The sequence below is a fragment of the Lagopus leucura genome, unplaced genomic scaffold (assembly GCF_019238085.1).
Source record: "Lagopus leucura isolate 7727_CA_CO unplaced genomic scaffold, USGS_WTPT01 Super-Scaffold_100002, whole genome shotgun sequence".
In the NCBI taxonomy this organism is placed as follows: domain Eukaryota; kingdom Metazoa; phylum Chordata; class Aves; order Galliformes; family Phasianidae; genus Lagopus; species Lagopus leucura.
The window spans coordinates 10,340,558-10,362,513 of NW_024962263.1; the positions used below are offsets into that span (position 1 = coordinate 10,340,558).

The window sequence follows — 21,956 nt, forward strand, 5'->3', positions numbered from 1 at the left end:
GGATCTTCGCTTTGCTGTACAAGTGAACTGGCAGCTACAGAAGTTACTACTAGAATAAAAGCAAACTGTAACCAGAAAGGCTTTCACACTTGGGAAAATTGATTAAATATCACTTGAAAGAATTTGTCTGTAATTGACTATGCAGTTAAAGAATGAGTTTATAGAGGGAAGAATACAAATGCTCCAAAATTAAGAACAGATTCTCGTGGTTTAAAAAAAAATTCTTGGTTAGAAGGCACTTCAAGGTTAAGCTAACTCTTGTCCTCACTGTTATTTATAATTTTTTTCTGACTGATTTATTTTAATATAACTATTGATTGGATTTGCAACAAAGTGAGAAATATTAGTCTGTAAATGCTGATTTATAGAGAAGATCCTGTGTACCAGCTTGTAAGATATAGATATATATCCATCAAGCTTTTTATTTGTAGGCAGTAGACTTTATTATACCTGGCATAGATTTGCAGTAGGCAGTGTTGGAGCACCTGGAAGGTCTGTCAAACTGCTTTCAGAAGTGGCAAGAAGTTGACAATTGACTCTGGAATTATACAGCAGATTAGCAATGTAATATCTTGAAGGTAATATGTTCTCTGATCTTTTAATGAAACTCTATACAGAGCCCCAGTATTTAGGACCAAAAAGTATCATCACACAATTAACTCTTGAATTTACCCAACAGATATTCCAAGCCTACTTTAAATCTGCCCCAGTAACTGGTGTAGAGTATCAGGTTAAGTAGACAGAAGGGTCTGTAGGAGTTGGCCATCTGCTTTTCCTTCTGGACAGATGCTGTCAGCAGGGAGCCTCTAGCCTTAGGGAACTATAAGACTGAACCCCCCTCCTGGTGCAGATGTTGTGTGGTTGTAGGTGGCTATGGTTCAGATAGTTTTTAGTTCTGCAAATGGTGAAGGTGCAGGGGAAAACTGCATAGATTATGTTAGCTAGCATGAATTCTGCCACAAATCTTTCCTACATCTGTGCAAGTGAGGGCAGATATTTTTCTTCTGACTCTTAATTTTGGTCTAGAAGAGCAATGAAAAGCACCTCTCTGGTTAAACAATGTGCTGATGTCATAACCAGAATATGAGTGCTTTTGCACATGTTCCAACTCTGATTCTATTGAGGTATTGGCTACATAAGAAGAATTGATGTTTACTGGTATGCATTTCTTTGAGGATCTGTTGATGACCAGTAGTGAGGACAAGCAACTGGAAGAAACTTAGAACTGACCCAGTAAAGCACTGGCTTGTATTCCCTTCTCTCCTCTGGCATTTTTTCCTCTCTGAAATGCTTTGGAGGTTATGACATGTGTCATCTCCCTCAACAGATGGGATCCTTTCTTTCTGTGATGGTAAGAGAAAAGAACTATTATCCTGTCCTCTCTGGTGCTCCAGTCTAACCTGACCACCTCTGTTCCAGGAAGGAGGGTTTCGTTTCTAATATTTAAACATTTATAGTAACGAGGCTTCATAAAGGGGTGGAAGAAACATATTTTCATACTTACATGTCTTTAGAAGACACTTAAATTTGAAGGGAAATTTCCACATATAAAAATAGCTTTGATAAAATGAGCATGATGGGTTTGTACATAATAAATTTTCAACAATATTTGAGCTATTATTTTAATTTGGGAACATTTCCATTACTAGTTTGTTTTATAATTCATGTATTAGAATCATAGGACCATCTGAGTTGGAAAGAACCCTTAATGGTCACGTAGTCCAGCTCCACTGCAATGACTCTGTGTATAGTCTCGCAACCAGTTCCTTGTCCATCAAACAGTCCACCCATCAAATTCATATATTTCTAATTTGGAGAGAAGGATGTTATGGGGGACCATGTGAAAGGTCTTACTGAAGTTCAGGTAGATGACATCAGTGTTTCTTCCCTTGTCCATGAGCTTGGTTACACCATAATAAAAGTGACGAAGTTGGTCAGGCGGGACCTGCCCTTGGTGAAACCATGCCGGTTTCCCATATCTCCTCCCTCTCTTCCTTGTGCCTAGCATACCTTCCACGAGGATCTGTTCCATGATCTTTCTCAGCACAGAGATGTGACTGACAGGTCACTTGGTCATGCTTTCTACTCATCTTAAAAGTGGGTGTGATGCTGTCTTTTTTCCAGTTTCTGGGGACTTCACCTGGCTGCCATGACTTTCTAGATGTCATCAAGAGTGGCCTGGTGACTATGTCAGCCAATTCCCTCAGGTCTCTGGGATGCATCTCATCAGGACCCATAGACTTATGATGTTCAGGTTCCTCAGGCAGTGGCATACCTGATTTTTACTTACACCTTCTGAGCCATCTGTTCGAGGGCTGTGTGAAAAGCAGTTGCCAGTGAAGACTGAGGCAAAAAAGTTGCTGAGTACCTCCATTTTTTCCTTGTCCATTGTTACCAGCCTGCCTGTATTGCTTACTAGGGGGACATGCCCTCTTGGACTCTCCTTTTCTGGTTTACTTGTAGAAGCCTTTCTTGTTCCTCTTTGCACCTCTTGCCATGTCCAGTTCCAGTTGGACCTTGGCCTTCCTGACCCTGTCCCTGCACAGCTGAGCAGCATCCCTGTACTTCTCTCTGCTTATGTGTCCCTGCTTTCATGCCTGTGCATTTTCTTCTCACTCTCCAGTTTGACCAGCAGGTCATGGTTCAGCCATGCTGGTTTCTTGCCTTCCTTTCTTGACTTCATATACCTGGGGATGGAGAGCTCATGTGGAAAACTTCCTTAAAGATCTGCCAGCTCTGCTCCCTTGTCCTTGAGGACAGATTCCCAGGGGGTTTTGTTAGCTAATTCCCTAAACAGCTAGAAGTTGGCTTTCCTAAAATTAAGCTTCCTTGTTTTACTCTTTGCCTGTCTCATATCCTTCAGGAATGTGAACTCTGCCATTGCATGGAATAGCCAAGCAAGAAATGCAGATCTGGAGTTGAAATTCTCTGTCAGGAAAACTAGCCTGCTTTAACTTGCTCTGGTGTAAGTGACATGGAGGAAGTCTGAATGTATGCAATTTGTCACTTACAGAGAGCTATTGAAACTTACTTACAGGCCATACGCAGTACAAATTTGGTTACACTGTCTTGATGTTTCCTTGTTGTATGGATACAAGACAAATGCTGCAGTAAAACCAGACATTTTCTTAAACATGAATACCATGAAGACCATCATGGAAGCTTCATGGAATACCTGAGATGGGAAGGGGCCTGCAGAGGGAGAAAATGGAAGTATTCATAAAATACTCCAAAAATTTATTTTTACTGGATAATATCTATTCTGCAGTGTTTTTTGTTTTTGCATTTTCATTTTTTGTTTGTTTGTTTTTTGTATGGTATCATCTGCGCTGATGTGTACGATCTTGTATGTGATTACTTTTTAGAAAATACTTTTCAAATAATTGCATCCTTTCTGGTCTCCCCTTGATGGCTATGGCTCATGGGACACGAGCCATCAGATATCATCTTTTCAAATCTGGGATTGTAACTAGCATACAGAGCTAATTGGATTTGGGAAGCAGCACAGAGGAAATTTCTTTCAGGGCTAATGTGATCGTGCAGTAGTGTGGTTTTATGTGGTTGGTTTTGCATGGGTAGCATTGAGCAGGAACAAGACACTATGTTGGTTAAGCAGTAAGTGGTTAAACACAATCCTTAGGCTTGCATTCTTTTTAACTGGGATTTTTTTTAAATGTCTTATGAAGTGCCACAATGCCATCTACTGGCTTGCTTTCCTATGCTTTTTTCCTAAAGGGGAGTTTCTTTCATACAGTCAGGCTTATATATGAGGCTTACACCACATTTTTAAACACTAAAATAGGCTGGCACAGAATGGGCAAGATACTTTTTGGTGACATATATATATTAAAGAAAAAAACATACCACATACATTAAATAATCACTTCTGCTTTCATCCAGTTGATCTTGTTCCTCTTTTCTTAGAATTAACTGAGATGGTGAATACTTAAAAGTACTGAAAAGATAGCACCTTGCTGTCCAGATCCCTCTGTATAATCAATGAATATTAAGATGTTATAATTACAAAATAAACGAGAGTTTGGCAAAGCAGACTATGATAACAAAAAGAGAATAGATAGAAAGTTTACCCCTATCCTGGGCTCACTTACAAAACTCCAGAAGAGATCCTTCCCTACTGGTAGCCAGCTCTTAAATAGGTCCAGGAGGGCTGGAGCCTGGCTCCACTCTTTCTGGCAGCACAGGAGAATTGCCTTCACCTGTGCTCCTCTGGCTGACTCAGTGCTCGCCTCAGGTGATCAATCAGAGGTTCAGGCCATGATTTAACAGTTCCCACATCTCATAGTAGCTTTTGTGCAAGTAGCTTCATGGCTTTCTATCTGTAGTCAGTCACTTTCCTTTTTTGTTTCATTGTTTTCATACATAAATGAAAACTAAGAAATATATAACTGCTCAGTATGCAAAAAAAAAAAAAAAAAAAAATAGGCAGTGTCATATTAGAAATTATTTCCACTGACAAAATCCTAGACTATTTTGCTGAAGTGTGTTTAAATGATCATTTTGAGGTTAACAGCAGCCTTTCATGGGCCAAGGTTTCATAGACTTCCAAACAACTTTTGTAGAGAGGTGTGCGTTAGCAAAATATAGTTATCAGTATCATGCTGCCTCTAAACGAGCAGTGAGCAGTTGCAAGGCATTTTCATGGGCTCTTGTTCCTAAAAGCAGTCTGCCCGATGCTATCTGTGGGAATAGCCCTGTCTTCCACTGGCTGCCAAAAAGAAATGAATGGGCAAGTATAAAAATAATCTCCTGAAAAAAAACAGGAACTGCAAATGTGGGTAAACACTTGCAGTTTTACTGCTTGCTTTTTTCCTGAAGATATCTTGGAAGTTTTCCTCACAAACTGATTATTTTGTTTGCTCTCATGCAATAGACCTTCCCGTTTTGTTTTTTCCCCTCCATACTCAGGTTTCCTTAGCAGAAATGCTTCATACTCCCAGAGTAGTTGGGATGAGGAGAAATGCGTAATGCATTCCTAGCATATTGGATTGGCTTTTAAATGTGTTTGTTAGCCATTGCACTATATATCTTCAGAGTCATTACTCAACACGATACAATTAGACAAAAATTCCTGGCTATTTCCCACTTGACCTACAGTGAAGGTAAATACAGGCGCATCTGTCCTTCCTGGCCTTTACCCCCTCTGTCTGGCATTTGGGAGGCCGCGTGTCTCTGACCAGTCTCAGCTCTTATCAGGGAGGAGCTGCATCCCACGGGCGCTCAATGTTTGTGCTGCTGGAGGATCTCCAGAGCTCTATCAGCAGCTGGGGGATGGGAGCAGCGAGGCTGAAAACCATTGGGCTTGGCACTCGCATTGCTTTTTGGCTATATTTGGAATAGTTGCTGGCCTCTCACTCCTGATGCTTAGCGCTGCTGAGAAATGCCAGGGCAAGCCTCTGCTTAGCACAGCATTAAGTGAGGGAGAGCTGGCAAAAGCAGAAGAGCAAAGAGGATTACTCTGTGCTGCATCTTCCACTAAATCTTTTTTTTTTTTCTCTCCGATTAACTGTCCTGTGCTATTGCAAAGAAGGAAGAACTAATTAAGCCAGTTGCTGAAAGTGTTTTGCCACCCACACTAGTGAAAAGAACTCTTTGTGCGGAATTAGTTTTTACCAGCTGTGCTAAACCCAGTAATTTATCTGTGCCAAAAGAAAGAAAAAAGTGCTGCTATAGTTTATACCAATTAAACTAGTAAAATGTAAGCAATACCCTTTATCCACACAAACAGAGATATCTCTTGCTCAAGAGCTGAGAGGTTTGCAAATAATTATTTTCTCCCTCATTAATTCTTCTTAATGTTTGTGCAAAGGGCTGGGCTGAGGAGCACTGGGAAATTAACTCATTTGTGCACAGGGCATGTTAAACAAGCACATCTCATGTGAGCTTGCCTCGGTTCAGACTGCCTTATGGCATCTTTTTACTTGAGTGTCATTTGGACACAGCTGAACCACAGAATTCATCTCAGGTTGTTTGTACTACAATCCTTACATAGTGACAACATAGTCACAAACCTTGGCTGAAATTCAGCTAATTCATCCTCAGTTCTAAAACGTTGATATACTCCATCTGCTCCCTATGCAAGGTTCTGAAGAGTGTAAACAGTGCAGGCGATGTTTTTTCCAGCTGAATTTCCAAAAGCTGAAGTCTTTGATTCCCAAGAGCTAGAGAGGCTACCTCCTGTCCCCTGGGAGTATGAGAACAAGGATGCTCTGTGCTTTATACAGCTCCCATTGTAATTCTCCACCCCCAGAACAAAGCTCTTTGAAGTGCAGGGCACATTCAGGTGTGGGACTTGGAGACAGTGAAACACAAATGACAGCCAAGTGAGGAAAAAAGAAATCTTGGATATCATCCATCAGAGAAAGTCAGATAAACAAGGAAATTACCTTTGTGATTCTGTCAGGAACAGTTGATTGTAGTTTAGTAATACATTAGTACTTTGCCAAAAAAGGGAGTCTTGTTAATGCAGAACAAGAAAGGCTCTTACTCCTTTCCTAATTCGTTACAGATCACCTAAATGCTGGATTAGCTTCAGCGACAGGGACTCGACATTCAAATGTTTAAGTAGATCAGGTGCTTCTTTCTGGATGAGGAAACAGATTGAATCAAAATTCTCCAACAGAAAATTTATTTTGGACACAGGAATTTTCTAAAGAGAAATTCACTTATTTCTGCTCTTTCATAATTTGAATGTGCACACAGATAGGCTCAGCTTGTAAGCGTGTCTAAGGTTCAGCCTGTACTCATATGATGTTTGAGATGTGTGTGAGAAAGAGGCATACTGGAACCTTAAAGTTGTAAAAATGAGCTTAACCCTTCACTTTATGAAACTTTTAGTTTTGTTGAAGGACAGAAAAGATGTTTCTCTGTACTTTATGTCTTGAAATCCTGCATCTAGTGTGTTCTAGTATTCTAGTGTTGTCTATTACTGACAGACTTGTTGCTTAGAGAGCATACTGAGGCATCTGGCAGCTCTACAGAATGCAGTGTACCTGCTGCCATCCTGTAAGCAGCACTAGCAGCCTCAGTGAGGACAATCTGGAGTCTTGGGGCAGACAAAGAGTAAATAATAAGAAGCAGCAAACAATTAAACTCTGGCTATTATACTATCAATAAAAATTTCGTAGCTCACAGTCTTTCACCTCCCAAAATGCAGCACCAATAGCAAATTAAAAAATTAAAAAATGTTTTAAAAAATTCTTGTGGCAGGGATGCCATTAACAAAATACAGTATTTTTTTGGATGTTGTGCAAAATGTGTATTTTGAGGAGGTGGCTGCTGCATTATCCTGCACAAGAGCAAGGCAGGCTCTCCCACTCCCTTTGGATAATTCTGCTAATGCAGTTGCTACAAATCACAGGATCCTCCTTGCACGGTTTGGACATTTCTTACCAAGTGTGTCAGCATTACTAGAGTACCTGGTACGTGACAGCACTCAGGACAGTATGAGCCAGCTGTGTCCAGCTCTCTGTGTTTTCAAGCACCAATGCGTTGTATTGCTTTTCTTGCCATGCTCAGCATCCTAGCCAAGTGATTTTCCTGCTCTGCATGCTACATCCAGGTTACACCAAGTTTCTCCTCTCCCTTCCCCCTTAGAAGCAGGCTGCTGCCCATGCCATTGGCTAGCCTGTCCTGCACGCTTTCAAGATGACTTTGTCACGTTCCCGTTTTCTGCAGTACAGAAGACTTGCAGGAAATCAGAGAAGTGAAATCAGTGTGCCCTCTTTGACTGAAGGAGCACACGATCCTGCCCACTTGGCTGTCCAGTTCTTCTACTTAGGACCTTCTCTTGTTATCTCACACTATATTACGTGCATTGCATTAGAGCAGAGGCTGTCTGTCTTGTCCACATTGTCCGTAAAGATAGCAGCATGGTTGTGTAATTTAAAAAAAAATAATAAATATTCTCTTTATTAAGACATAATCAGCGTTTAAAAAAGAAGAATCCTTTGCTGTTGTACTTCATCATAAACAAATACACAGAAGCATATATGCCTGCAGTATTTTTTGTGTTAATCACTGTTGGATTAGATGTGATTCTCTGCTGAGGAGTATCTCTTCAGGGGAACCCCCAGAACAGATTAATAAGAGCACTAAATAAATATTATGTGATCCTACTTCTCATCGGCTGAATAAAATTATACCAAGATACACTGCATACATTTCTAACAAAACTGCGTCTTATCATTATGAAGGGAAATAACTTTCAGAGGAATTCTTGACTGTTAGCTGTTTTACTTCAAGCCTTCTTCTTTACTGGAAGTCAGAAAAACAGCAGCTGTGAGTTACTTGTTCCTGGCTTTTCAGAAGCTCAGCGTAGCACTGGCAGTAGAAAATTGCTTTGACACGAAGGAACAAAGAAAACAGCATTTGCAAAACATGGGTGAAAGCAGAGTATGCAGTAGCTACAGCTTCTTTGCTGTGCTTCCGTTCACTTCCTTTCCCATTCCTGCGTAACAGATGGAAGCACTGAAAACGAAGAGCAGTGTCTCCAAAATGTTACGTTGTTGTATACCGTTTCCAGCTCAAGAACAGAAATAACTTCTATAGCTAAGGAGCCAAATGCAGTTTTTCAACACTCTTTCCTAAGCAAAAATAAATAAGGCCGCTGCCGCAGGATTTAATGCCAACACAAAGATTTGGCAGAGCACTGAACAGTTACTGATGAGTTCTGGGTTTGCTGTTTGGGTTTAATTACTCTGCACCACATTGGTGTATTTATTATTGCATTACAGAGTTGTTTCAAAAATGACTGTATTTATATAAAACAAACATTAAAATGGCTTTAGTTAACACAGAAAACAGACTTAACTGTGCTGTGTATAGCATATCTGAGTTAGGAATGAGGGAAAAAAATGCTTGTTAATAGCTGTAGTATCCACTTCTTACATTTGGAATATATAGACCTATATATGTGAGCATATACATATATAGGAGTATATATAGGTATATAAATATAAATAGGGCATTTCCTTTCTCTCCGTAAGAAAACTGTGAAAATGCATGTGTGACTCCAGGCTATAGGAAGGAACCATTGCTTCCCTGCAAACAAATCTGCAGCCAAAGAGAAGATTGCTGTGTTTACATAGAGGTTGTTGCTCATGTGTATGTTTGTGCATGTGTATATAAAAAAAAGCATGTATATATATATGTAAATGTGTTTTCTGTGCGAAACCATCTCTACTATATCAACCTCAGTTATCATCTGCACTTGTTTAAGGGAAACAAGAAATATTTTTTACTGTTCCCATGATGACCCTCCCAGGAAATCAATTTTTAAATAATTGAGAGCTAAAGAAATTGCTTTCTTAGGATATTTTCCTGTGCTTTGGTGGCATTTACACTTGTTTAGTCCCTTTCTTCACCCATGAGATGGCTTTGCGTAAGGTAAGAGTGTTACTGCCATCTCCTGTTGGGCTGTTCCTGCTTTTGTCTATTACAGAAAAACAAATGGCAGTAAAAGTCCTGGGGTTGTTTGCTTTTGTGGGTGGGAAGTTGTGCCCAAGTGATTATTTCAGAAGCTGTTTTAAAACAAATTTTAATTATTAAATAAGCACAGTTTTTTTGTGGCTTTTTTTTTTTTTTTGTGTGTGTGTGTGTGTGTGTGTGTGGTTGTTTTTACAAATGGGATGATCTGTAAAAGTGACAAAGGGAGGAAGCCACTCTGGAAGCATGCAGGGGGTTTTCTGTGGACACCGTCTCATCAGCTCGTCAACAGCTGACTTAGTAGTTTCCATGGAGAGGTTTGGACTTAGTTATGCTGCAAGCAGAGAGATTAATTAAAGCCCAAAATATCATTAGAAGAAAGCACTTCTATCTTTTGCTCCATTCAGCAATCCATTTGCCCCCCATACAAATTTTGCATTGATTTTGCTTAGGAAGTGATGGTAAAAAATACCATAAAGACACCAGGAGTGTTTGTAGTCATATTGCATTGACTTACATAAAACCATCCATGATTGCAGTCAGGAAGATGATATTTTCAGTGCACTGGGAAGCCCAGTCAGTCCAACACCAATTGGCATTTATCATCCTTATGTGTCAGTCCTGCTTGGAGATCACAAGCCAGATTTCTTGTCATTTTCACTTTGCACTTGTTTCCAGAAGTTGTGGACACCCTTCATTGGATCCATTTGTGTGGGTGCCCTCCTTGGTCATACACTGCCACTCTTGTTGGATGTCACTCTCACTCAGATCTGCTCCCCAGCCATTTCCCTGAGTAACTTCAGGGAATTCTGGCTGGGATTTGTCAGTGAGGCCTGATACTACCAGGTGGTATGGGGCTTGAAGACTGTTGGGTTTGGCAGAAGGATAATGATGAGAAGTTGGGGGCAGTGAGAAGTATCTTGTTCCACTGGCCCCAAAGGGTTTGTTAGCGCACACAGCTTATCTGCCAATTACAATTCTGTCCAGTGCATGGGAAAAGCAGGTGCCTGCCCACCTTTGTCCTAAGGAGGAAAAAACACAGAGGTTAATAAAATGGACAGACTTTTTGAATACATGCAGAGCTGCCAGGGAAAGATGCCCTCATGCTTTTCAGAGCAGAACCACGCGCTCTAAAAAAACTGAAGCAAATCAGAAAACTTCTTGAAACGTGGTCACCTTGTTTTCAGACCTGCAGAAAGAGGAGCAGTTGCTTCTCCCTCAAATCTGAGCTGCAAACTAAAACCTTCACACAGCCAAGAGCCACAATATGTGCCACATCCCTTCAGAAGCTGAAGATCTGGCGCTGTTCGACAAGCAGTGACAATGAGGCTGCAGTACCTCATCTGCTGGCTTTGTCAGACAGGAAAAAAGCCCCTGCTTCCAGCTCCCTGCCCACGGCTGTCCCACCACACTTGTGTGCAGTGACAGCTGCCCATCGCCATCGGTGTACCTGCGGGTCCAGCAGTGGCAGCTGTGGGCCATTTGAGAGGACAGAGTTCAGAGCTGGCAATGTAACTGGATGGGCTGAGTTTTTAGGATGGTAGCACATTCTTCTGATGTCTCTGGGATACTGACTTTTTCTGTGTTTAATTCTACTTAATTCTTCTCATTTACTATACATTTCTTACTACACCCTCAGCTGCGTAGCGAGAGCTGTGCTGTAGGATGCATCAATGCTTACTGTTCAGTAATTTCTTTTTCCCATTTGTTACCTCACTTACATCCACTGATAAATCTCATTCTGAAACCCCGATTTGTCCAGAATTCAGATGGAAGGCAAGATTGACTTTTTCAAGATCACAAGAAAAAAATGACCATATAGAATGGTACTAAATCTTTGAGCAAGAATAAATTGTCAAGGTCTGAAGGCTGAACTTGTCATACTTAGTTTTGATGTACAGAATTTTGCAGGCAGAATTGAAACTTTGGTAAGATCTGAGAAGCACCACTATATTTCTATTGACAGTCTTCTGATGATGAAGTGCTGTTTCATTGTGCACTCATTACTTAAGAATTAAATGGCACCATTACCATAGAGGTAAATAACCCTATGGCTAACGAGGTTGCTGAGCAAATGGCAGAGCCTTTCTCCACAACAGCTTCCTGTTTCTAATGAAAATGCTGACGCTGACCTCTATGCTGGCTCCCAGCCATCTATCAGAAGAGTAAATGGCATGCTGTGTATGAACTAAATGCACATACATGGCAAAGTGGAAACACAAGAGATAGCTACTTAACTCTTTGGGAGAAGAGTCCTCAGTGACACTTGCCTTTTCAAGTGCTTCCTCTAGACCTAATTTCCCACAGAGGCACACTAGGAATGCTGTTTCAGTTCAGAGGGTTAACGAATGTCTGTGTGTCAGTACTGTGGCAGTCTTTCTGCTGATGCAGTTGATGTTTATAGATGTGAATTTTTCAACAGCTATAAATGGAACATATATTTATTTTGTCTGAAGTGCATGGGAAACATCGAAAAGCTTGATTATAACGATGGAAACTCAAGGCTAGCAGTTAAGAAAAAAAAATACTTATGTTTCAAAATTCAGCTTGAAACACCACAGAATACATTCTGAAAGAGAGGCAGCAGAGCATGCCAGCTGCAACAGGCTGCCATGGACAGAATGGCACAGTGCCATTGGCTGTGCACTTCTTGAGATGTGCACTTTAGTAAAGAATCAGCTTAATACACACACCTGTGACTTCACTGTGTTCAAGTCAAGAGGTACAGCGGTAGGTAATATCATCTCTTGGCACGGGGACAGAAAACAGCAGTTTGTATCTCTCCTGCCAAGACTGACTGGGAAGTTACGTACTCAGTCTCATCTGTCTCTCAGTGGATGGAGGAAAAAAAAAAAAAATCACAGTTTAGGTTCCAGGGTTTTCTGTAATCTCTCCCAGCCTCCATTAAATTTGCTGCATTGTATGAAAAAGGACTAAAGAATACCTGAAAGGTGATTGCAACAAGAGCAGGGCTGGTCTCTTCTCACTGGTGACAGGATGAGGGGAAATGGCTCCAACTTGCACAAGGAGAGGTTTAGGTTGGATATCATGAAACACTTCTTTACAGAAAGGGTTGTTAAGCACTGGAACAGGCTCCCCAGGGAAGTGGTTGAGTCACCATCCCTGGATGTGTTTAAAAACCCTTTGGATGTGGTGCTCGGGGACATGATTTAGCAGAGGGTTGTTAGAGATAGGGTGGTATGGTTAGGCTGTGGTTGGACTTGAGGATCTTAAAGGTCTTTTCCAACCTGAGCAATTCTATCATTCTGTGATTCTATGATTATTTAGAGTCTGGAACACAGGATACAAAAATCGAACACTACAGCATGGTTGGTGGTAAGGCAGTCACTAAGGGATGGAGTCTGCCACATAACTCAGGAGCAGCGAGTTCTGTTTGATAAGTAACACTTGCTGACAGCTTGAAGTTTCTGTTGGTAACACATGCCTCAGTTGTGTATGGCCTTTGTTTTAAATATTCTATGTGCAACACACTTCATAAGTAATTTCAAAAATAATCGGAGTTGCTCATATGCTGTTACTGACTTAGTTCTGAGTGCCAAGAGTGGAGTGTTTGCTGGCAAGGAGAACTGCTGTTCCCTTTAAGGGCTCATCAATCCTCCCTCATAATGAACGCTTCAGGATTCAGATCAATGCGTTACGTGTTTCAGACCACACCGCTTATCAAGATTAAATAGTTCACTTCCTAAAAGGCAATGTTATTTACATTTATGTGGGCACACAAGAAAAAATTTAACCGCTACCAAGATTTTTCCCATCAAAAATAGTATTTGGAGAATGCTGAAAAATGTATTTCCCTCACTTTTTTCACTGCTTTGAGAGCTTGACTTGCTGTCAGCCTTAGTTTGAGCAGTATTAAATTCTGCTACACCTATTCTGTTTCATGTAATTAAGCACCGCCTTTTTTTGACCTACTTCCATAATTAATCATACCATCTTTTTTCCAGTGAAAAGGACACAAAGCTGTGTACCAGCACCCTGGGAAGAGAGTGAAGGGTGAGAAAAGGCATAATAGATATTAAAAATTCGACTCCAAAATTCATACTTTTAAAATAAATGTTGGCTTCTCCTGCTGACACAAGCCTACTTGCACAAAACTTCCATCCACGTCTCAGCTATTAAGTGAAGATCTATGTGGCTGCTGTCACCAACCACAATTTAGCAGTGCTACAATGCAGACTAGAAAAGGACAAGAGGAGTCAATTTTTCATCTCCCCATCTCACTAGAATGCACAAATGCATGAGGTGTGAATACTGTCTCATGGTCAGCTCCAGCATGTGTAAAATCTTACTGCTGAACTAACCGTACAGGCAGTGGTTTGACCCTTTGTGAGGAAAACTGGGGTTCCACACATACTAGAAAGTAACACCCTAGCCTGCAGTTTATAACTTGGCTGTCCACCCAAAAGTGTAATCAGAAATACAGGCTGATAATATTCATCTTTCCCTTGTTCTAAATATGGAGGCTGTTTGCTTTTGCTCTGTCGTTAACTGTTAACGAGTGCCTTTGAACAGTATCCTTCTGCCATTATTTCAAGATTTTAGGTACACAGCTATTGGCTATGGGCTTAGGTGAGGTTCTTATTTAGAAAAGATGCTTGTAGAAAGAAAAATCTCGTTATGAAAAAGGTTAATACAAGGGCTACACATTTCTTGGTTTGTTTTTAATCTCCTTTGTGAAGCTGAAATTATAACCTGATTACTTTCTGGTTTTGGCTTGCTAATATTTTGGTTTGATTTCAGGTTACTATCGGCCAGATGTATGCCACACAGAAATTGGTCATTGAGAGTCCAGGAAACACATAGCTGTGAGGAGGCTCTGACCCTGAAGCAACCCTGGACCATCTTCAGCATCTTTCAGTGCCACGTACGGATGCATAACGTCACTGCACATCTGGCCTATTCTGTTCAGCATAAGAAATGTCTGAGAGACTCTTTTTTTGGCAACCAAAGTACTATTTTCTTATGGTTCGCACATTCTGAAATATACTGCTGTGATTTACAACAGTGTGTACGGTAGTCCTGAAGTCTGTTTGCTTTTGTGTTCCTTGTGATTAAATAGTACCTGCTTTATTCGTCAATAAAACTTTGTTAACCTACCTGCAACCAGACACATTCTTCTGCTGCTGCCCTTTTCTTTCACCAGGCACAAAAGATGTTAGATATAAAACCTTTCACTTAGTTACTAAGAGTAAATTCTTATTAATCCTGTTGAATTTTAAAAAGTACAGCATCTAAATTTAATCTCTAAATAGTTTAAGTATTAAAACCATATGAGATGAGCAGGGCAAGATTCCTTGACATTTGAGCAGTTAACAAAAAGAATTCATTTGTTCTTTCTTCCATTTCTAAGAGTCAACAAGCAGTCTCTCACCCTACTTTTAGCAATGAAGAGATAGCAGTAGCAGAATGTAAAACTTCCATCACTGAGGCTTGGGAGCTTTAAGTATATTTTCCTTTTCTAAATGTGTTGAAACACAGCTACTGGCAGAAAGTAGCAAATCACTTCATGCAAGGCTTTCCTTTCTCATGAAGCTCCTGATTTCACCAGGAGAAAAAGGCCAACAACCTGCCTATAACTCAAGTGCCATATGTCATGGATTGGAAGCAAGTTTTACCCAGCAGAAGTGGAACACTCAGGATAGCTTTTTATTGAATCTTTAAATCTGTAGATTAGTCAACATTTCTTAAACTATATTTTCGTTTGTTTGTTTGTTATTTAAAGCTGAACCAAGTTCTGTTCCAGTCAATGCTGTGCTTGTTTTGGTTTGTTAGAAACCAGAGGAAAAAATAATCCATGCAATGGTTTTTTAATAGTATATGGAAAAGGCTTGCTTTTTTTTTTCTTTTTTTTTCCCCCCAAGGGATTGTTTTGCTGGGTTTTGTTGTTTTTGCTTAAAGAGAAGCAGAAGTTCCAAAGCAGTTCATGGCCTTTAAAAACCTCCTTTCATTTCTTCTACTTCTCAGAGTTCATTGTTGCTCAGGCCTTATTTGTTTTGCATTGTCCATGTTGTGACACTATTAAGGCAGAAGACAAAGTGTCTAATTTAGAACAAAAACACACCATATAAAGTGTCTTGTATAATTTTGTACAGTTGAAATGTGTGGTACTGCTTACCATTAACAATATAGTGTACAGAACAAGGTATGAGGCCTGAGACTGCAAAGGTAGCCTTCATTCTCATTTTAAAAAAAAGTGAGTATAGTAATAATTCTCCTTGTATTAGGTCTATAAGTACTGCATTGTCAATTGTGCTTAGTGACCATTAAAAAGAAATGTAACTGTTTTAAAAGGTAAAATGCAGTTGATTCTCATTTTAAGATCTCCGTATTCACAACCAGGTAATTAAACACACTTCTTGATAATGAAAATGTAGAGGAGAAAAGAGTTATTATTTAAACTTTCAGTGAACTTGAAGAAATGTAGTAACATCTGACACTTTTAGAGAACACTGGCTTAGAAGCGTTGCCAGTTCTTCTTTAGAACAGCTTCAGGACTGGAACAAGGACAGCCTACAGGACCAAAGTATGAGAATGTATGCTAGGAAACAAAATAAACATCCTTGTAAACAGTGTCTCCCTGATTAATGAAGAGGCATGATTGCAATTGTAGGCTTTTTGCTATCTAAATACCAGTTTAAAAAAAAATGTCAAAGACAAGTCTTTTAAATACATAATAATTTCTTTCAAAATATTAGTGCCTGTCCTGTGAGGGCCTTTAGGATGCAGTTTCCACCAGGAGCACAACTGTAGATGTTGCACCTTGTCATAAAAGTGCAATTGTCAATATAAAATTGCCTTAACATTATGAAGATCACTTCCATGCTTTAATGCCTGAAAATTCTTCTGTTAAGTTTTGGTGGTGGATAAATTGCTGCTGCACTCCTAATGTGTGCCACCTGTTCCTTATTTTTTGTTTCAGCATTGCCAACCAGGTTGTCCCCTAGCCATTATTACTTGCAAAGGTGCACTAGTTATCTTCAGGATGCATTCTACAGAAACCCATCTAGAAAGACATAAATTAAATTCAAGCCTTGTAATTTCCCTGTCTCCCTGATCTGTAGTGCACAAGTTAAGACAGCTCACTTTCTCAAGTCAAGGAAAAATCAGATCTTAACTCCATATTAACCATGAGTTTACAGTAAAGTATATATACAGCACTTATTAAGAAACTTCTGCTGTTCAGGACCAGAAGCCTGTGTTGTATTAACTTGTAAACAGGAATGCAAAGCTAGTGAGGATGTTAGTGTTTACTCCTCAAATCCTACACTATTAGAACATTTTAAATATCTGTTCCCTATTTTGGTCAGACCTGCACGACTTCTTTGCTCATCAACACACACACAGTGCACTCTGCATTAGTATCAGTTATATGCCTATTAGTTGTACAGGATTGGAAGACACCTAGAAATACGATTCTGTCCTTGCCTGAAGTCTGTTATAAGTTTTTCTCATAGTATACTTAGTTCTGTATAAAAACATAGCTTATCAAATTCTTTATTGTTGAAATCCTACGAAGTATGGAAGGAAAATTCTTAGAAGCCACACCTGGCTTATCAAGTACAGAACAGAAATAGTTGCAGGCTGGGACAAGTTCCCTCTTCTTACTCTGCAAAGCTTGCACTTGTTGTCACTGATGGAGACTGCATTCTGGAGCTGGCACTTTGGTCCATCCTGGTAATTCCTATCTTCTTCCTGCTGCACCTTCTGTGCTCCACCAGCAGTATTTACAGTGCAGTACTCAGGAAATCTTTCTTGGCACCTGTCAGTATTGCTGCATTTTGCCAAATCAGTGTGAGTGGTGGGAAGTGATAAAATGCAAAGGAATGGTTCCATGATGTATATACAAGGTCCACTATTATAGAAGGTATATATTTTATTTAAAAAGGCAGCTTGCTAAGTATCTACTAAAGCTGCAATGTTTTATCAAAACAAGTTTGCTTGTATTGTATTAAAAAATTGAAGTTTCTCCCTGATCATTTTAACAAACTATTCATCTCCAAAAGTGATCTGTGATGAATTTTACAGTATAAACCTGGAAACAGCTCTCTGAAAGAAAAAAAAAAACAACACTCCTTCGACATGAGTAACTGTCAAAAGGAAAGGCCTGTCTGCTGTGTTCCCACTGCTCGCTGGATTTTACCCCAGTTGAAAGCCCAGTTTCACAATGCCTATGTATGTTGGAGAAAAAGCCGTCCTGAAGTAAAGCAACCTGGAGTAGCACGTGAACACTTTATATCCAGTAGTAAAGCAGACCAAGAAGGATTTTAACCTACAACTCACATCTGTAGAAAGTTCTGTATGAAATTTCACCATGTTTCCAAGCATTAGAAGCATTAGTTGTATCTTCTAACATCAGCAGGTAGAAGAAAGAATACTTCTATGGAGAAACTCTGCCCCCTCAACTTACTCCCTGTAAGGCAACAGAAATGCATCTCTCTAGATAGATTCAGTAAGGGTATGTATATAAAGAGTCAGAAAGGAGCTGTATGTCGACTGTTTTCCAGGCTGGACAGGGCTCTGAGCAAACTGATGTAGCTGTGATGCCCCTGTTCATTGCAGGGGAGTTGGACTACATGGCCTGTAAGGGTCCCTTCAAACTCTAAGGATTCCATGATCTCGTAACGATCTACAGTGAACTCCTGGCATTACTGAAGTCATGAGCGTACTCATTGCTTCGCTCCTGGTTCTTAACACGGCCAAAACTATTTCATACTCTTAGCAATGTTTTGATTGATGACATCTGTAAGAAAGATTGAAGGTGTGTTGTTCTTTTTTCCCATGAGTTTTTATTTTTACTTCAGTATTGTAGAAAGTAAAGCATGCGCATGAGCCCTTCATACGGAAGCAGAAAAAAAAGAGAGAAAGCAGTCATTCCTCCAATGCTGTATATTTTCTACAATTGCAAGAGTTAAAAATCAGGAGCTCTCAATCCTGTTTCACAGACATATGCACCTCTAAAACCCCGCAGGTGACACAGAGCATCGTTAATGTAAGAGATGCTCCTTTCTAAACCACTCTCCTTTTTTTTCTTAGCCTTAAGCCCATTAACTACTGAAGCTTCACAAGGGGTGTGAGGAAGTGATGTAAGCAGTGCATTCATACGACTGTTCTACATTCAGAAGAGAACTGTGGAGACCTGTGAAGAATGCATGGGCTTGCTACTAAAAGAGTGCACCACATAAATATTTATATCAGCCTTTGGAAATATGCTAATGCAAGGCAAGTAATTTTCCTCTCTTAGAAAGAATCATAAAAACAATTAAGGTGATTTAATTACTGCCAGGCCTAGATGGCAGGTTTTGAGCTCTCACAGACGAACATTCATCACAGTGCCACATAACAGACAATTAAACCTCAATCATTTCCCCTGTCTTTGTGCAGTACCTGGGATGGATCCAGATCCCAGGAAGTCAATGGGAGCAGACGCCTCACTTTCAAGCTCTGACTGAAAGCTTCAAATGAAACAGAAGCAGCCTGCATGCAAGTTTGTAGTGCTTCAGGGCTCCATAGCAAATTGAACTTCAGTGCTTTCTGATTTCAATCTGAATATAAACATGGTTATAAACTGCAAAATAAAAAACACCCACTTAAGATGTAACTTTGACGTCCTTCATAGTAACCCAACATAGAGATTCAACTATTTACTATTTGTTTTATTTACACCTATAAAAAAAGCTTTTACATCTATTTCTCCGTTATGCCCTTAGTCCATGGGAAAAAGAAAAGAAATCTGCGTGAACTGGAAATCTCTACAGCTGGATTTTATCCAAGAGTGCTACCAAATCTGTATTATTTTTTATTTCTCACATTGGGGTGGGGAATGTGTTTATGAGCACGTTCTGCACAAGTTATGCCCCCAATCCCTATAGAATATTACATTAACAGTAATGTAACCAAACAAGAAGTGTGTTTCACTTAACATTTGATTCTACTGGACTTTCTCATTTTACATAATTAGAACTAATTCAATTTGAATATATTTCCTTGATAATGACAGTACAAGCAATGAATCTCAAGCTATGACCACAAACACCAACCCTGTGCCGTGTTGGTTCTGGGATGCCAGCGTTTGGTACATACATGTCCTATGTACCTATGTAACAGTGTGGCCTCGTGTCTCCACAACCTGCAACACTAAAATACAGGGGGAAAAAATCATTTTGCATATTAAAAAGTAGTTATGTTTGAGTCCTGTCTGTGAGAAGTTTCCTCTTTCACAAGAAGTGAATTGTGTAAGAAATTAAAGCATTTTACTTGTTGCCAAGGCATAAAAATGTTCTGCTTTAATCATCATTTGCAGGATTTTTTTACCCCTGCATTTTGAATTTCAGACTACACATAAATGTTACACTTTCCGGATGTTTCACATCCGTTATCCATAGCTTACAGAACAGCAGAAAATGTTTCTCACCCTCTACACATAACTGCAGACTACAGCTACAATTCTTCTATGTGGCAGCCCCACAGCTCTGCCCAGATGCAGGCACCAGAGCTACTGCTGCCTTCTGTTTTAGGAGACATTCCCCAGCCCACCCTTCATTGGTGAAACTTCTTCTCTGGAGCAATTCATGAACAAAACACAGATAAGGGATGCACTGCACAAGTCTGAGATGTTACACTGTACTGAAAAGAACAATTCATCTATCTCGATTGGCATCACATATCAGCTTAAGAGCATGTTATTTCATTGGTACAACTATCAGTAGCTAATGCACACTGCGTTATTCCATGTCCTGTAACCTAGCAGTGCACAACAGCTCTGCACCAGCTTGCAGAAAAGGCAGCTTAGCTGAAGACTCATTTCAGGTATAGGATATATGCCAAAGCATTTTCTGCACCCAGATAAAACCTTATCTGTTTTTTCATCATGAAAAAAAATAATAATGACACTAAAATAATACAAGGCAAGCTGCAGAGCAGCCATCACATCTTCTACAGAACCCTGTGACAGCAGAGCTTCCTTTCACCACAGCTTTGCATGAGCTGCTTCTGCAGGGCACAGGCTAGGGTTAACACACACGTTCTGCTGCACAGAAGATGCAGAAAAAAAGGTTTGTGTCGGTGAGCTTTTTGAAAGCTTTTTATTCTAACAAAGCCATTTGCAATGGTACTTTTTTGCCAAATGTCAGGACTCGGGACACAGCAGTGCCACAGTGCAATGCAGTGCAAGAGTGAAAGGCTGTGGGTTAAGTGCCCAAACCCAACAACGCACAAATATTGGAAAAGATGTTGCAAAATGACCTGAATAAATTAAAAGCACTTGAAAGCGTGGTGCAAAACGTAACATAAGGAGAGCTGAAGCGAAGCATTTGCTTTCGTTCATTAGCGAGATCCCCTCCCTACCACGCTGTCACTGTGCTGTGACAAGGCCGTCCATGTCATCGCTCTCCCCAACACAGGCACACCGAACGAGACAGACACCATCTTCCAGCGCACAGCACGTGACTGCGGGGTGCTGTTATCGAAGCTCTCCAGATAACTCGCTATCAGCCAGTATTTTTAACTGCTCCTCTGCCCCGGCAAAGGCAGCCTATGCACGGCAGGGCCCCAGCCGCGGACGTCCTTCTGGGGCTCGGGCAGGGCGGGGAGCGGCACCGAGGTCCCACTCAGCCTCCTGGTTCTCTCGATGCGGATCCGTCCCACAGCGCCCCTTCAGCCGCCGCCCCGACCTCCCCCCGACGGCAGCACGACCGTCGCTCAGTCGCGGGGCGCGGCGGCCGCCTCGGGGTCGCGACGGCAGCGCAGCGTGTAGTTGCGGCCGTCGTTGTTGTCCCAGTGCTCGCCCTGCGCGCCGCGGTAGCGGATGGCGAAGTGAAGGGCCGAGCCCTCCCGTAGGCTGGGCGGCACGCACAGGGCGAACGAGAAGCGCTCGGCCGGCGGCTCGGAGCCGTCCGCGGCGGCGGGGGGCAGCGGCGAGGCCGGGACGTCCATGAAGGAGAGCCACTCGTTGAAGGTGTAGCGCACCGTCACCTCGCCGGGCCCGGAGCCGCGCAGTGCCCGCACCGTGCCCCGCACGTCGGAGAGCAACGCGGGTCGCCCCAGCCGCTCCAGGCAGACGCGCTGCCGCCGCAGCCGTTCGGCGCTCGGCTCGCCGCCGTCGGGGAAGTCGGGCTCCAGGCGCAGGGAGGGCGGCTGGCGGGGCGGCCCCGGGGCAGCGCCGGGCTCCGGCGGGTCGCGCGGCTCGGCGGGCGGCGCTGCGGACGGCACCTTCGGCTCCTCGGTGTCGCTGAAGTGCTTCACGCTGGCCAGGCTCAGCCCCAGCGAGTCCGCGAACTGCACCCGCTTCTTGCACTTGGGGCAGCAGTCCTCCCCCTCGGCCGCCTCCTCCCCCGCCTCCTCCTCCTCCTCCTCCGAGCCGGAGGACGGCGGCCGGGCGCAGCGCAGCTCCAGCAGCAGCAGCCTTTCCCCCGCCGCGCCGCCGCCCCACGTCCCGGGGACCGCCGGCTCCGGCTGCGGGCGCGCGGGGCTCGCCATGGCGGGCCGCCCCGCCG

General features: G+C 41.8%; 2 protein-coding genes across 2 annotated transcripts in view; one reads left to right on the forward strand and one right to left on the reverse strand.

Moving 5' to 3' along the window:
- LYRM4 (LYR motif containing 4) overlaps positions 1-14,573 on the forward strand; it is an 81,503-nt gene extending 66,930 nt beyond the window's left edge. Inside the window, exon 3 of the mRNA XM_042868913.1 lies at positions 14,206-14,573. Within this exon, the coding sequence (XP_042724847.1) occupies positions 14,206-14,268 (63 nt within the window). The 3' untranslated portion in view covers positions 14,269-14,573. The remainder of the gene's footprint in view (positions 1-14,205) is intronic.
- Positions 14,574-19,097: 4,524 nt separating this feature from the next.
- On the reverse strand, positions 19,098-21,939 carry PPP1R3G (protein phosphatase 1 regulatory subunit 3G). The gene has a single exon (XM_042868864.1). The coding sequence runs from the start codon at positions 21,937-21,939 to the stop codon at positions 21,163-21,165; it is 777 nt and encodes a 258-aa protein (XP_042724798.1). The 3' UTR covers positions 19,098-21,162.
- Positions 21,940-21,956: the final 17 nt, after the last annotated feature.